Source organism: Theobroma cacao, chromosome 1, assembly GCF_000208745.1.
Source record: "Theobroma cacao cultivar B97-61/B2 chromosome 1, Criollo_cocoa_genome_V2, whole genome shotgun sequence".
In the NCBI taxonomy this organism is placed as follows: domain Eukaryota; kingdom Viridiplantae; phylum Streptophyta; class Magnoliopsida; order Malvales; family Malvaceae; genus Theobroma; species Theobroma cacao.
In genome coordinates, this window is record NC_030850.1 from 9,926,337 (window position 1) to 9,942,227 (window position 15,891).

Sequence of the window (15,891 nt, forward strand, 5' to 3'; positions counted from 1 at the left end):
AAATTACGAAAGCAATTTTTACCTGCTGATTATACTATGGAATTATATGAAAAATTTCATTGTTTGAGGCAAAATAACATGACTGTTGAGAAGTATACATCAGAGTTCAATAACCTATCAATTCGGATTGAGTTAGCTGATAGTAATGAACAAATTACTTCTCGTTATCTTGTTGGTTTAAATCATTCTATTAGAGATGAGATGAAAGTAGTTCATTTGTACAACATTGAAGATGCTCGTCAATATGCTTTATCAGCAGAAAGAAAGGTTTCACGCTACGGTGCTAGAAAGGCTTTATATGGCACCGATTGGCAAAACGATTTTGGAGCAAGACAAGGTTACCAAACATCCCAACAAAATTATCAAGAGGCTACCACAACCAATGTTGAAAAGAACGATAAAGGCAAGAGTATAATGCCTTATGGTAGACAAATAGTTCCAGTTCTTCTACAAATAAAGGAGGCAGTAATTCTCATATTCGATGTTTTACTTGTGGGGAGAAGGGACACACTTCTTTTGCTTGCCCACAAAGAAGGGTAAACTTAGTAAAATTTAAGGAAAAATTAGAACCCATTTATGATAAATATGATGAGAAAATAGAGGAAATTGATGTGTATCCTGTACAAGGTTAGTCCTTGGTGGTACAAAGAGTGATGACTACAACAATCAATGAGGAAAAAGAAGATTGGAGGCGAAGTATTTTTCGCACACATGTTGTTTGTGAAGGTAAAGTGTGTGATCTCGTTATTGATGGAGGAAGCGTGCAAAATATTATTTCAAAAGAGGCAATAGACAAATTGAAGCTTCCTACAAGCAAACATCCTCATCCTTACAAGATTAAATGGATAAAGAAGGGACACGAAATACCGGTAAATACTCAATGTTTGGTGAAATTCATTATAGGAGACAACTTGGATGATGAGGCCCTATGTGATGTTGTGCCAATGGATGTTGGTCATATTCTTATTGGTAGACCATGGTTGTATGATCACGATATGGACCACAAGACGAAGCCAAATACCTATTCCTTCTACAAGGATAACAAGAGGTATACTTTATATCCACTTAAAGAAGAAATTAAGAAATCAGCAACTTCAAGCCTTACAAACAGCAAGATCAGCAAAATCACTGGGTATTTATCTGTTGAAAATTTTGGAGCTGAAGGTGGTAATGAAAAGAAATTGAAACAAGTAAATCCCGTCACCTATGAGGAGTGTATTAAGCCCAACTCGTCGAAGCCGAGTTTTTCTAACCCGAGGGGACTGATGCAGGCGCATCAAGAATTTTATTTTATTTAGTATTTTCGTTAGCTTAGGATTTTATTTTCTTTATTTTGTTTAGTTTGAGATTCTTTTTCCTATCTTTATTAAAATTTTGGTACTTTAAGTCTTTATTTAGGATTAAAATTACTATTTGATTAGGATTTATCTTAACTATTATAAATAGGTATCTTAAGTAAAAGATTATTATTATCATCTTTTGTTATTTTGAATATTTATTCAAGAGGCTTTTTTGAAAGCCCAATTATCTTTTTATTGTTCCAACACAATTAACCCTATTCTAGCCCTAATTGTTGAGTTCTTATTGCCCTAAACCTTTCGGCTACATCAAAAATGGTATTGCTGAATGTAAAAATAGCCATCTGTTGGAGACTGCACGTGCAGTTCTGTTCACAACTCATGTTCCTAAACAATTTTGGGGTGAGGCAGTCCTAACTGTATCATACTGATAAACAGACTTCCATCTCAAGTCCTCCGATTTAAAACTCCTTTGAGTATCTTACTGGAAACCTATCCTCAAACTTGATTGTTCACCTCTTTGTTCCCAAAAGGCTTTGGCTGCACTTCCTTTGTACGTAATACCAATCCTACCCGTGAAAAATTAGATCCTACAACTATAAAGTGCATCTTTGTTGGATATTCTCCTAGTCAAAAAGAGTACAAATGCTACTGTCCAACCACAACAAAAATATTTGTTTCCTTAGATACCTCTTTCCTTGAAGATCAACCTTTCTACCCAAATCCTACTCTTCAAGGAGAGATACAAGGAGAAGAGAAGCTTTGGGATTGTCTTATTCCTCTTCTTGTAGTTGCTGACATACTTGAAACAACAATAGGAAATAAAAATTCTCCAATTATGGCATCAACAGATTTTGGCTTGGAAACAAGGGAAGATCCAAATGGACTTAGTCAACAACAATCAAAGCTTTGTGTTTATTAACAAACACGAAGAAACAAAAAGCCTCAAGAAGTGCAAGCTTTCACTCATCAACCATGTTGCCAAGAGTCCAATCTACAGGTAAATGCTGAAACTGAAATTATTGGTGCTGATGATACTTCTAATTTGCCGTAAGTGGAGACTCAACCTAATGAGTTGGATGTTCCAATAGCTCTCAAGAAAGGGGTTTGATCATGCACCCAACATCCTATTTCTAATTACTTATCTTACAGCCGATTGTCACGAGTATTCCGAGCTTTGACATAAAAGGTTGAAAGGGATGAGATTCCGAAAAATATTCAAGAAGAGTTTGAAAAACCAGAATGGAGGGCTACCGTACTTGAAGAAATGAGAGCCCTAAAAAGGAATGAAACTTGGGATGTAGTAGAGTTCCCTAAGGGTAAGAGTTTTGTAGGGTGTAAATGGGTGTTTACCATTAAGTATAAGTCAAATGGTGAAATAGAGAGACACAAAGCTTGTCTAGTTGCCAAAGGATTCACTGAAGTTTTTGGGGTGGATTACATAGAACCGTTTGCTGCAGTTGCAAAGTTAAACACTATAAAGATGCAACTATCACTAGCAGCTAATCTTGACTGAGCACTACATCAAATGGATGTCAAAAATGCCCTTCTCAATGGAGAGCCTGATGACGAGGTTTACATGGATTTGCCTCCAGGTTTTGAAGGGGCAATTGGTAATAGAAAAGTATATAGATTGAAGAAGTCACTATATGGATTAAAAAATCACCGAGAGCTTGGTTTGACCGTTTTGCAAAGACTATAAAAGGTATGGTAACCAGCAGGGACAAACTAATCATACTCTTTTTTTCAAGCATTCACAAGATGGAAAGAAAACTATCTTGGTTGTGTATGTGGATGATGTTACTTTAATCGGAGATGATACAGAAGAAATGGAGAGGCTTAAGAAAACTCTTAGGAGTGAATTTGAAATCAAAGACCTCGAGCAACTAAGATATTTCTTCGGGATGGAAGTGGCAAGAAGCAAGAAAGGTACTATTATCTCTCAAAGAAAATATACATTAGATCTTTTGAAAGAGACAGGGATGCTTGGTTGCAAGCTAGCTGAAACACCCATAATTATGAACATGAAGCTTGGAAGAACAAGGAATGGAATTCCAGTAGATAGGGGGAGATATCAACGTCTACTGGGAAGATTGATTTACTTATCTCACACAAGACCAGAATTTGCATTTGCTGTAAGCGTAGTGAGCCAGTACATGCATTCTCCGAGCGAAGAACATCTTGAGGCAGTTAACTGAATCTTGCTGTATCTAAAATCTACACCCGGTAAAGGCTTGTTCTTCAATAAAAAAGAGCTGAGAAGTGTTGAGGCATTTACTGATGCAGATTGGGCAGGTTCAGTTGAGGATAGGACGTCTACATCTGGTTATTGTACAAAGGTTTGGGGGAACCTGGTTACTTGGAGAAGCAAGAAGCAACTAGTTCTAGCTCGCAGCAGTGCAGAAGCAGAATTTAGAGCCCTTGCACAAGGAACCTGTGAGCTGATTTGGTTAAAGAGGCTAATGGAAGAACTGAAAGTGTCTAGTATGGGACCTATGAAGCTATATTGTGACAATAAAGCTGCAATAAGTATTGCACATAATCCTGTTCATCATGACCGAACAAAGCATGTGGAGATAGATCGACATTTTATCAAAGAAAAAATAGAAGACGGGGTAATTTGCATGACCTATGTGCCTACCAAACAACAACTAGCTGATGTTCTAACAAAAGGGCTCCCTAGACCGAGTTTTGAAGAGCTAGTAGACAAGCTGGGAATGACCAACATTTATTCACCAGCTTGAGGGGGAGTATTGACAGCTCATCAATTTATTTTATTGACTATATTCCAGATTTGTAGGAGTTAGTTTAGGGATATTATTTCCTTTCTCTATTTTCCTCCTTTTGCTGGATTATTTCCTGACTTCTTGTTCCCTAATTTCTGGTAATTTACCAAATTCCAAGACCAAATTTAGATAGGTTTTCTTGTATATAATCAGCACCTAGTAATTCCAATAGAGACATTCCATTCTCTGTTTTCAAAATTCAATCAACGTAAACCGTTTTTCATTTATTATCCTATATCCTTTCTTCTACTACTTTTAACCCTAAAAGACTCCTATGAAAGGGTTTAAATCTGGTTGGGTAACCCAACACCAACCTGACTCTCCACAGTTCTCATTTAAAGTTCGTTCACAGTTCTATTTTATGGAGGTGTGCCAGAATTGAGATGAGTTGGGTCTTGGAAATTTCAAGAACCACATCATGATAGAATCAAGATTATTAAGTCAAGTCTGAAACTGACCTAACCCATCCAACCGGACCCAACTTGCACCCCTCACTAGCCAGGTAGGTAAATTTCTTCATCAACTCTCTCTCTTTCTCTCTCTCTCTCACACACACACACATTAGGCTCCTCTATTGTACTATAGTAGAGTCAAATATGGATGTCAATCACATGTAATATCGCATAATATTCAAGGGTTTAAGACAGAAAGTTCAGGCTTACCTCAGAGGATTTGCTAAAATCCGTTGCCCAATAGTTACAAAACTAGTCTCTTGATTGGACATGAACCAAGCTAGTGAAGAAACACTGTCAAATAAATAACAATATACATTACTACTATCGAATGTTCAGTGTAATGTCTTGTCACATTTTCACTAGCTTAATCTCAGCTATTATGGCCCAAAAAATCAAATTGAATTCTTTGGGATATTGGTTAACTCACCTTCCAGTAAATATATGCTCCCTTAGACCTAATATTGACGGCTTTCTCTGTTTACGGCGAGTTTTCAGAAATTCCTCCAAAACATTTCTCATTTTGTACGCCTCTTCAAAGTAATTATCCTGAGAACAAAGCTGATTATTTGTAAACGCATCTTTTGAATAGATAAAACAAAAGGCTAATTCCTTCAAATTATTTCCCACTGTGCAAGCCTCTTCAAAGTGCTTCTCCTCCACAGAAAACATAGAAGAACCTTTGCAATGCATCTTTGAAATAGGTAAAAGAAAAGGCTACCTGATTCATGTCTATGGTCTGAAGGGCTTCTCCACGAGTAAAAATAATTGCATGATTTTGATTTTCAGGCTTGCCTTCACCGATTTCTGTTGGGGGACCTGGTAGCCTGATGCGGTATATTTCCTAGCAATATCATCATTTTGCTATTCATGAATAAAACGAAAAGAAAAGAAATTGATTGTATAAAATTTTGAAAGTATAAGAAGTTTTCACAAATGAGAATACAGGGAGTAATTTTAGCAGTTTGCACAAATAAAGAGCTAATTCAGACTAAAACCTGACATTTCTTCCTCTCCTTCCATATCAATAATTACCAATAGCAAAATGGCCACTCTTCAACATCTCTAGTACCCTATTTTAACTACATCCCCATCTTATGTTTGGCTAGAAATACTAGCATTAAAAGGATGAGCAGGATAAAAAATAGTCCTTGTTCATATGGTTTAGAATGTACTCCATACCTTAGGAGAAGAAGAAGAATCAGACATGCATCGGCATGATGGACATGTATGAACTGGACAAATCACTCGTCTAAATATAAGCACATTACATACTTAAACTTTCATCAGATATGTGACATTAGAGTGGTTAGTAAAGACATCAAGCTATATAAAATTTGCACAGAACATGTCTGTTAAAAGTAAATGTAGGCCTAGCAATTTGTTAGACAATCTAATAACAATGGGCATACCCCAGTTAACTTGAAGGGTTTAGATTTCACATAATTGTATTCGTGTCATAATCATATCAATTGACAATGACATGACTATGTTTGCGTATAATGTAAGTTGACCAGCTTAAGCCAAAAGTGACATGCACTGAATCCTTTAATTAACCGTGTAAATATGTTAACTGTTTAACACAAACTCAATGCATCTAACACATTTAAACCCTTTTCTAAAAATTATTAGCACTTAAAATTAATGTTTTTATTGATTAACTGTACTTCAATATATTAATCATGTCATGTTGCACCTAAATGTTGATATGTCTCATTAAATTAAACAGATTATTGTCTATGGTGTCATGTGACATTTTCAATGTTTGTGTCAGCTATTCTTTTTGCAATAAGCTGACATTGAAAACAACATAATTAGGATACGATAAAAAGAATGTTTACACTTAAGTACAGTTCGAAGAACTACCACTTCTAGTGAAAGGAAAAGACTCAACCTTTTATGCACAGTTTGGAAAAGTTATTTGTATAATGGGTTGGGATAAAATTGATGCTCTATATTGTCAGTTAATTTGACATTAAACAAGTGCTGTTTCATACCTCGTCCAATTTTTCACCTCCCTTGACAAGAACAGAATAATAAACCTTCTGAGATCTTTCATTCACCGTCTCCTCTCTTTCATCAATATAAGCAACACGCAGAGATGGATACCTTTGCAGTTTCCACATATATAAAGATGAAATCAAACTCTATTCTATGTGGAGAACTTTGAGATTGAAATAGTTAACACTAACTTACGTTAACATGAGATTTAGAATGTTAAGGTAACAACTCCTATCTCGTGCATCAGGAGATTTTTTCTGAGCCCCATAGACCTGACAGGAAACAACATAGGTGAACTTCATATCGGCCAGTGCTTGCGCATGCTCTCTATGATATCCCCGATCCTCCTCAAAGGTCTGGAAGCCTCCAAAAATTGCTACAAGGGAACAAGTGAACACTTCATCAAGCTAGTTTCATCACACCAGCTTTTAAAAGGAATTGGAATGACACATAGGATATATATATATATATATACACATATATGTATACATGTATGTATATGTGTACATGTATGTACATAATGTATATATATATGTATATATATCTAAACAGAAACAACTAACCAGAAGCTTCAGAAACTTCTAGAAGGGATTGGAGTTCCAGAGCCTGCCTGTAGTACATCATCCCTCTCACTGGCAGAAAGAGAATGACATAGCTCAAGTAAGAATCTATATAGTTAAAGATAGTAAAAGATAAAGTGATATGTTTGATGTTTCCAGACCTGTTCTGGAGAGTGTCTGCCCTCTATAAGATACCCACTTCCGAATTTCCTCTTTCATATGAGCCTCCTCATTCTCATCTTTGATTCCAACATTATTCTGTTTCATACGCTCTAGAAAGTTGTTCCATTCATCTAGTTTGCAGTCGCCAATGTCCAGTTAGTCATATGTTTTACATACAGAAAAAGGCATAAAATAGCAAGAGATCACAACTCACCTGGATATATTTTCTGTAGGTAAAACAGAATTGAGATTCCATCCTCATTTTCCTTAGTGAGTTCTTCATCTGAATAAAGAACATCTTCTTTGTAGTATGGAGTCAAAACGCTGAACCAGAGAAGCAGTATAAATGAGCATATAGAGGCATCTGTCTACATAATACTTTTAGAAGGCTGCCAAAGTGCTCTTATTCATGTGATATAGAATGCATAAGCACATTAACTGATCATGAAGATACTAAAGGAAAACAAAATCTTAAATGTAGTTTAAACAAGATAAAATATTAGTTATGACCCACAATTAAAGCAACTAGCCACTGATAGTTCCGAAACTGGCTTTAAGTACATTACCATAATAAATCTTTAAAAGGAAAATTTCCCCTTTCTCAGTTCTTTTTCTTACTAGCAAACAATAATATGTCACTAATTTGATGTCCTGCAATACCTCACCTAAAGGAAAGCATGTCACGAACTTTTGGGGCACTTGGCATATTCATAAACAAGGAGTTTGCAAAAAATGTGATGCGGCGCCGAGCCTCCAAATTTGGAGGCACATTTATAGCAGATTCTTTAACAGTCAAAAGCAAATAAAGCCTATTGATCTGCAGAAAAACACATAATATATTACAAACAAGATATTTGTGCAAAAAATAGTTACACAATAAATAACCAATATGAGTCCATCTCAAATATACCTTCTCCCTCCAATTTTTCTGCTCCATAAGATTAATATTTATCCTTTCAAACCTCTGCTTATTCTTTTCATATTGAGTGTGTCCGTCATGTGGGTGAGCTCTTTGGAGGATGCTACAAAGAAAACTTGTAGGTTAATTTTGCCACTTAAGACTGACACAAATCAAGTCCAAGAAAGCTTTTTATTTTTTGGCACTCACTCATTGCCTTTGACCATAACATCCTGCATAATAATTTCCATGATATCCTGCAGGATATTGATTATCTGAGATCTGAATGTCTCATCATCTTCGATATCAGAAAGCTGTCAACATAAAGAGAGAGAGAGTGAGAGGTTAGTATTGGAAAGTACAATTTTATGGATAAGCTTATAAATGCAGTGCCATAGAAAAGTTATGAAAATGAAAGGAAAGAATTTTACCAAGATCCTTAGAAACTTCTCCAACCTATTACTGAGTGAAGGCAGCCCACTCATCCGAAAGTCAGTCAAAAATATCTTCTGTGCTCTGCTATTGTCCACTTCCTGAGAAATTGCTTGAACAGTCCTAAATGTAAAGTGAAAGCAAGTGAAAAGAAATAATTAAACTTCTAATAGAGAAGAAGGAAGGGGATAATTTTTTCATTGCTAGAAAAGGTCAAAAGCTCCCCTGATGCAATTTAAGATCATGTTCAGAAGTTTTTCAAGTTCATAAGATGAATGCTTCTGCCTTACATCTTATCTGCTTCATCTTCCAGAAGGTTGTATATTATATCTTTGACTGTCTCATAACATTCTATCACCGCTGAATGCATATAATCATCAGCTTTTATCTTCCTAAATAACTCCTCATCATCCTTTTTCTTAAAATCTTTTGCCATGTCTAATGCAATAGGAATCTGTCACGTGTTACAAACCAGACACTATATAAGACACAGGATCTCACATTGAGCTCAAATTTAATATCAAAAACTGCTACATGTATCTACCTTGCTAGCAAGCAAGAAAGGGGGCCACTGGACAACAGAGACATCACTTGATGAAGATGGTACAAGTAGCAAATCTCTATCCCTGGACAATAATAACCCAAAAGAAAATATTAGAGTTCTCTATATAATGCATTTAACAAATTTTATTGCCAGATAATTAAGCGAGGAATTGCCCAACCTATTGTTGATCAGATCCTGCATCCGCATAGAATGTATGAACTTATTCCAAACAAGAGAAAAAGCTGCAATATTCTTTCTTTCGATTTCGTAATTCTGCCATGTTGAAATGTTTTTGTTTAGCCAAAGAAACAAAAAGCAAAAGGAAGTACAGGCTCCACAGCTTTATAAATTACGTGCAAACTGTGCCTTTATGTCTAAAAAGACACACATTTCAACTTGGATAGACTGGTAACCCAGATAATTAAGAGCAATCACATAAACAGCACTATATCGCTTGAAACACTACCATTTGCTCTTTTCTGTTATACTGATTTGTTCTGGGAACAAGATGACGACAAAAAGCTGCAGGCACAGATTCAAATCTAGACCGCAACATCCCCAATGTCCGTATCTGAAAATGCCAATTGAAAGAAACCAACATTAAGAAAAATAATCACTAAGTCTTAACTAACAGAAAGACAGAAATAAATTCATTTTGTTTCACCAAAATCATATATGGTGCTCACAGGGCAACTAATATTTTTCTTTTGAGACGTGCCTTCAAGGAATGAGAACATCTTGGTTACTAACCTCTCCCAAATGGCTGAAAGCTCCATGAATCCCACCAAAAAGAGTAGAAAATATGGCATACCATATTTGAGCATCCATAAAATAAACCTATATAGAAATAAAATAAGACTAGTTATTTAATTTACACAAATTGTTTAATAATTTTAAGTACCTCACAACAGCATAACTCTTGTCATTCCCAAGAGTTTCTACATGCTAACTTACCAGGACTATTGGAGCCCAAATTGCAATAACGACTCCAATGTTATGAGTTACTACAGAAGATTCAAACATGACTTAGTACAGGCCATAGCCAATTGGAGAAAAAACGTTCGAAATGACACAAACTAAAGAAAAGCAGAGGCAGAAAGAGGGAAGGGGTGGTTTGAGGGCTAAACATCATACCATTCTTAAAGAATTCATGCCACTGATAATTATCCACATGCAAATCCATGATTATCTTCGTCGGTTGAATTAGTGGCAGTATCTATCAGCAGATCATGTAAAAAAACACCCTCATAAATTTTCACATATCCTTTTAGGCAAGAAAGAAACAGGTATAAAGCAACTTCTTTATATGTATTCACACAGCATAATATTATATCAACAATTCACCCAAACTAGAATAATCTTATGTTCTAGCTATAGTGGCTGCAAAAACTCTGCACACTGAACCTAGTCATTTAAGCCAGTCAAGAAAATTTAAAACTTATTTTAATTTTTCTACATACATGGTAACTAGAATCTTTTGAATTCTTTGACACCCTGCAATGCGCACAACTGCAAGCACATGCACAACATAAATCTGTGTACATAATTACTGGTACAGATGCAAAAACACATATGCACACCTAAATGCAAACATATGGGAAAGAATCACAGGCAAAGATAGCAAGAAAATTTTACAACAGAGAAATATATTAAGGCTCCCTTTTGTCATTGCTCTATCTATTGCCCTCTGCATTCTCAAATTTAGTTATAAACAAAAGGAATAATAAAATTCGAACTTGTGCATTAAAAAATGAACATGTAGCTAAGAAATAACAGCAACTGAATCATAGGGATGTTCTGAAAAGCTTGTGATCTTTAATAAAATTGGACTGCTAATAGTAGATGATGATTGTTTTCATGGGCTAGAATTAAAGAAATATTGTAACCCTAGTAGGATAAGTCTTTTAGACTCACTGAAACTCTATTATACCCTCGTTTACGAGTGTCAATAAATACTTATGTGTGTCTGTGCAAGCAAACATAAATATATAACACACGTGTCCATAAAGCCATCTGAAACTTCTACAACTGAGGTGAAGATACCTCAATCTGTAAGCTACATCAAGCTTGGCAAGAAGATTAATTCAAACTGAAATTTTGTAACGCTTTTACTCACACTTGTGTTAAAATAAGTAATTAATTATTAGGGTTCAACTTTAAGACAACCTATATATAAACTAAAACAGGAGAAATCACCTCCACATAGTAGCTGAATGCTAGCTTGCTGATTAGCAGCACAATCCAAAACAGTGTGTACCTGAAAATATGAAAAATGCAATTCATTCACAGGAGAGAACGCATGTCCATAATACAGCACAAACGCATAATCTTGAATCTTTGAAGAAGAATGAAAACAGGATTACAATTTACTAGCACCAATAGAAAAAAAAATCTCATAACCTCCCCCTTCCCAACCACTGGTTAGAAAAATACTTTCAACAGGGGAAACAGAAAAATAGGAAAAAGCAAATTCTTTTCTCGTACTTCAGAAGAGAGAAGAAGTCCTCGTGCATGCCTCTTCCTACGTACAATTTTGGCTGCATCATGGTACAAGTTATATAAGGAGCCCAATTTTTAAAAGAAAAAGGACATACTGATGCCAAACAGAGAACAAGAAATTCAGTGAAAATTAAGAATACAAGTTATGCTTGCCTGAGCCCACCACATAATAAAAGTGATAATCCGCAAGTTTGATCGCTCCATGGCTTTCCGTAAAGGGGGAAGTAGAAAAAGTATAGCAGCCAATATATTGGGTATCAAATATATAGCAACAGCATAATTATAAAATGACTCGTTCCGCCAATCTTTGGCCCAACTGCTGAAGAACTTTACAAGCCCTGTTGGATTCTGTACAGAGCTAGAATAACCAATGGGCAAGACCACTGCCCAGACAGCTGCTACGGCAAATTTCAAAAGGTACCGAAGTATTTGGGTAATTTTCAAGCTTCTCCAGGCATTGAGACTAAGAATTATATCCAAAGTAGCTGCATGAAAAGTGATGTGGAATCACAAAATCCTTAAACTGCCACTAAAATAAGAAATAACTGGCTAATGAAACTTAGAACTATAAAGGAATTCCTTGCAATAATTGTGGCTATACATATTGTGGTTGATTAACAGCATTGCTCCTGATAACCAAATATTCATATAAAGGAATCAATTAGCCAAGAACATCCCTAGTACCTTGCAACAAATTGAGAAAAGCAGCAGTAATGAAAATAGTCAACACACTTCTGAACACATCTTCATCAAAAAAGCCAAGAAGAGATCCAGAATTCCATGCAACAATTAGCATAGCCTGAAAACCATGAGGTCTTCTGATGGAGTAAATTTCTTTAAGAAAACAAGTCAGAAACAAAATGTGCATGCTCTGTCATTAGGGTACCTGAAAAGCCATTATAAAGAATATCCACATGCGGTCAAAACTTCTGTAAAGGTGCCAAAACGTTCTGGCTTCAACAAAATTAACTTTAGGCTTCCTCTTTCCAACAGTAGCTTGATTTTGTCCCTGTAAGTAAACAATGAACATGAATTTAGATCTTTGGAAAGAGGAAAGAACCAAATTAAATAGTAGATGGTGAATGTTGAATGTGGAGAACCAACGGAGTAACCATAGACATTTATGTTTAAGTCTCATTAGCAAGACAAAAAGACAATTATGCAGTCACAGGAATCTGAGTTTCTCAGGGAAAACAGTGCACTTTTTTTTTTTCTTGGGGGGGGAGGGGGGGTGGGTAATGGGGGGATTACAATGCCAAATAATTCAAATCCTAAATTATCGAAAAGAATGTGAAAAGTTAAAAGACTAAATTTAACCAAAACATAAGGGTATACAGTCAAGAAATGAAGTTGTAGGTTCTTTGTATAATTTTTATGCCATTTGCCAATTTATTTTAAGTAAATTACATGAATTATATCATTTGGGCTATTGTTTAAGTCTAGATTTCTAGGAGCTTATACTTAGATCTATTTATTGTACTCTACACAATTACTAGGTCTTTAATTAAAACTATCCTAAGTTACAACTCTCTCTCTCTCTCTCTCATATTTTGGGGTTTTTTATGTTTGCTGCCACCTCCATTATCTTCACAATCAAAGCCTTGAATCAATCCACTGGAAACCCACTGCCTCTCTGTTTGATTGCAGTCCCAGAATCTCAGCAAATTAATCTTTTGATTTCCAGCCATTACTCGCCACCAAAATTCATCAATATAAACCTTAAATTCCTTACTTTTATAAAATCTAAGCCAACCTCAAGCTGTATAGGCAAAATTGTCACACATATGCCAAGAGACTAATACAATAGTTTCATGACCTCTAGTTGTGAGACAAACTAAAACATGAAAATGAATAAATGAATACCCTTAAAAAGAGATATAAAGAGTAGCTAAACCTAATTCACTATACCTCTGCACCATAGTAGCAGCAAGAGTTTCCAAAAAGTGACATACACCTTTTTTTCCTATATCAGCAAAAGTGGCAGACATTCCTTCAAAAAGACAGAAGGAATTTTAGGGGAGTGGAGGGAAAAAGGAAAAAAAGGAAGTTAATGCTAGGAATTGCACATATTATTTATAAATTTCATACAAATGTTGTGATTCATTTCAACTGCTTGTCAAAGCTCCTAAACACAATGCACTATAGGAGACCCAACGGACATGATCCAAAGCATTCCTAATATCTAGGAGAAATCTAGCTCAACACATGAAATATGGCATCCATTTGCTGAGAATAATGCAGTCCAGAATTTCTCTGCCTCCCACTAAATAATTATGGGAATATAAGACAATCATTCCAATTGCCTCCTTTAACCTAAAATCAAACAACTTTGGCAGGGGTTTTGGATTATTACCAAGCAAACTAACTCAATAGAAATCATTAATGTTGGAAGCTCCTCTACTCTTGGGAACCAGTTCTACTGCTAAAACACAATAGTGAAACTTAGCAATCATATTTGTAAAGCATCCATTCTATATAAATCCCAGCACTTTGAGAAGCTGCAGGTATGGTCATCATCCATTCATCCAGTTAGAATGAGGGGCAATTTATAAACAATAATATGCAACTCAACATTAAATTGAGAAGGCAGAACATTAAGCAGAGATTCCTACATGCCATTAGGCTTCCTTCTATTTATAAGTCTTTGAGAATCCGTTCATGGGTGAAGCCATAAAATCGGAGGCAATAGAATAAATCCCCTTGAAACAAAACTGTTCTAGTTATATCCCAGCATTTCATCTTTCTCTAACTCAAAGCACTATCCCCAACTTGATGCAGTTTTGTTCCCTTGTAAATTCATAAGAAACTCCAAAATTTTGATTCATAAATTTACGTCCTTTTTAACTCTAGCCACCTTGAAACAGCTGACCCTTGCAATAAAGTTGATCTAGCCAAAATATTTCAGCAATAAAATTCTTTATGTCTAGAACTATTTTCCTCTAATCTCAAGAATAAATCCAAAACACATCCTAAAGTTCTAAGTACACTTGCTCAAATATAGGAAATTTTATAAGAAAAAGGCACTAAATTTTTCAGCATTCATTGTTAGCAAAGCAAAAGAAGCAAAATTTTATAAAAGAAAGAGCAGTTTATTTTTCTATTATCATTCTATTTTTCTCTTTCCCTAATGCCTAGTTCAGGATTATCTCTTTCTTATTACCATATGTCCTCTTCATTTTCTTTATGTGTCTTCCTTCTGGTCTAATAATAGTTCAGTATTCCCAAATTAAGTAAACTAAATACATCATTTCAAATTATAAGATAATTGTTAAACAACCAGCATTTGTTCCATTCAAAAAGACAAAAAAAGAGATAAAAAAATAATAATATTATGAGCTATAAAAAAAAGTATGGAATATGTACCTCATTTGCTGGTGGCACCTCATCTGAATGCACAAAGAAATCTGCTTTCAAGTCCATTGGCCACTTCAACCGAAAACACTTTCTAGACCTAGAAAAACGAAGGTTTATCTATTTATCCAACTTATTGAGCAAAACTCCTTTACTATCCAAGAAACTCACCAAAAGTACTCATTTAGGTCATCATAATTTCTCCATTGTGAGTGGCTTGCCTTGCCTCCTTTGTTTCTCTTGGCTTCCTTTTAGTTAAATAAAATCAATTTTCAGCTAGGAAGATGTAAATAAATAGAATGAAAAAAGTATGGAGGTGCAACAAAATAATATTTACCCTTCGAAGAACTCCATAGAGAGGGGTTATAACATTCCTTAAAAAAAATTCATCATCTTGTACAGAAGATTGGTACGTTTCCCCACTCACAGGATGTACATTGCTAAATAGAACTCCATAAACATCATTTGCCATCTTATAGAATGAAGAAAGAAGATTCATTAAAAATATGACAAAGCTTTAAAATATGCACAAAAAAGGAGGGGAAGGAAATGTAATTTAGGAAGCTTCCCTTAGTGGGAGAAGCTAACCACATATCAAGCATGAAGACAATTCATCACAATTATATCAGTACGATACAGTGACTTCGTTAATATTCAAGCTGCCTGCTGTTGATATTCAGACTCAATTGGTGCATCCAGCCTAACACCGATTGGTAGTAGGTGGAGAGGTCCAAGTTTGAAACCAAATCTAAAGCCATAACAAACCCCAAACTTAACCAATATGGGGCAAAGCCAATTACCACTCCCCCTCATGTAGCCAAATACTAACAACTGAAACATACAGGCTTAACACTGAAAACAATATGAGGGTAAGAAACAACAAATTGCAAATTACAAATAGAACAACA

At 35.3% G+C, this 15,891-nt stretch overlaps 1 protein-coding gene across 2 annotated transcripts in view; it reads right to left on the reverse strand.

Annotated features, from left to right (window-relative positions):
* Window positions 1–15,891, reverse strand: part of LOC18612178 (callose synthase 7) — a 29,283-nt gene that overhangs the window by 8,259 nt on the left and 5,133 nt on the right. For both annotated transcript variants that reach the window (XM_007048818.2, XM_018127830.1), the window contains 27 exons: window positions 15,321–15,455; window positions 15,155–15,231; window positions 14,996–15,083; window positions 12,519–12,641; window positions 12,317–12,431; window positions 11,786–12,117; window positions 11,618–11,670; window positions 11,330–11,390; window positions 10,268–10,349; window positions 10,088–10,137; window positions 9,884–9,970; window positions 9,600–9,704; window positions 9,312–9,406; window positions 9,134–9,215; window positions 8,880–9,043; window positions 8,589–8,712; window positions 8,368–8,471; window positions 8,170–8,281; window positions 7,925–8,076; window positions 7,474–7,583; window positions 7,259–7,390; window positions 7,101–7,169; window positions 6,733–6,913; window positions 6,534–6,645; window positions 5,258–5,380; window positions 4,967–5,085; window positions 4,747–4,830 (listed from right to left, as the gene is read on the reverse strand). In XM_007048818.2, coding sequence (XP_007048880.2) covers window positions 4,747–4,830; window positions 4,967–5,085; window positions 5,258–5,380; window positions 6,534–6,645; window positions 6,733–6,913; window positions 7,101–7,169; window positions 7,259–7,390; window positions 7,474–7,583; window positions 7,925–8,076; window positions 8,170–8,281; window positions 8,368–8,471; window positions 8,589–8,712; window positions 8,880–9,043; window positions 9,134–9,215; window positions 9,312–9,406; window positions 9,600–9,704; window positions 9,884–9,970; window positions 10,088–10,137; window positions 10,268–10,349; window positions 11,330–11,390; window positions 11,618–11,670; window positions 11,786–12,117; window positions 12,317–12,431; window positions 12,519–12,641; window positions 14,996–15,083; window positions 15,155–15,231; window positions 15,321–15,455 — 3,071 coding nt within the window. The remainder of the gene's footprint in view (window positions 1–4,746; window positions 4,831–4,966; window positions 5,086–5,257; window positions 5,381–6,533; window positions 6,646–6,732; window positions 6,914–7,100; window positions 7,170–7,258; window positions 7,391–7,473; window positions 7,584–7,924; window positions 8,077–8,169; window positions 8,282–8,367; window positions 8,472–8,588; window positions 8,713–8,879; window positions 9,044–9,133; window positions 9,216–9,311; window positions 9,407–9,599; window positions 9,705–9,883; window positions 9,971–10,087; window positions 10,138–10,267; window positions 10,350–11,329; window positions 11,391–11,617; window positions 11,671–11,785; window positions 12,118–12,316; window positions 12,432–12,518; window positions 12,642–14,995; window positions 15,084–15,154; window positions 15,232–15,320; window positions 15,456–15,891) is intronic.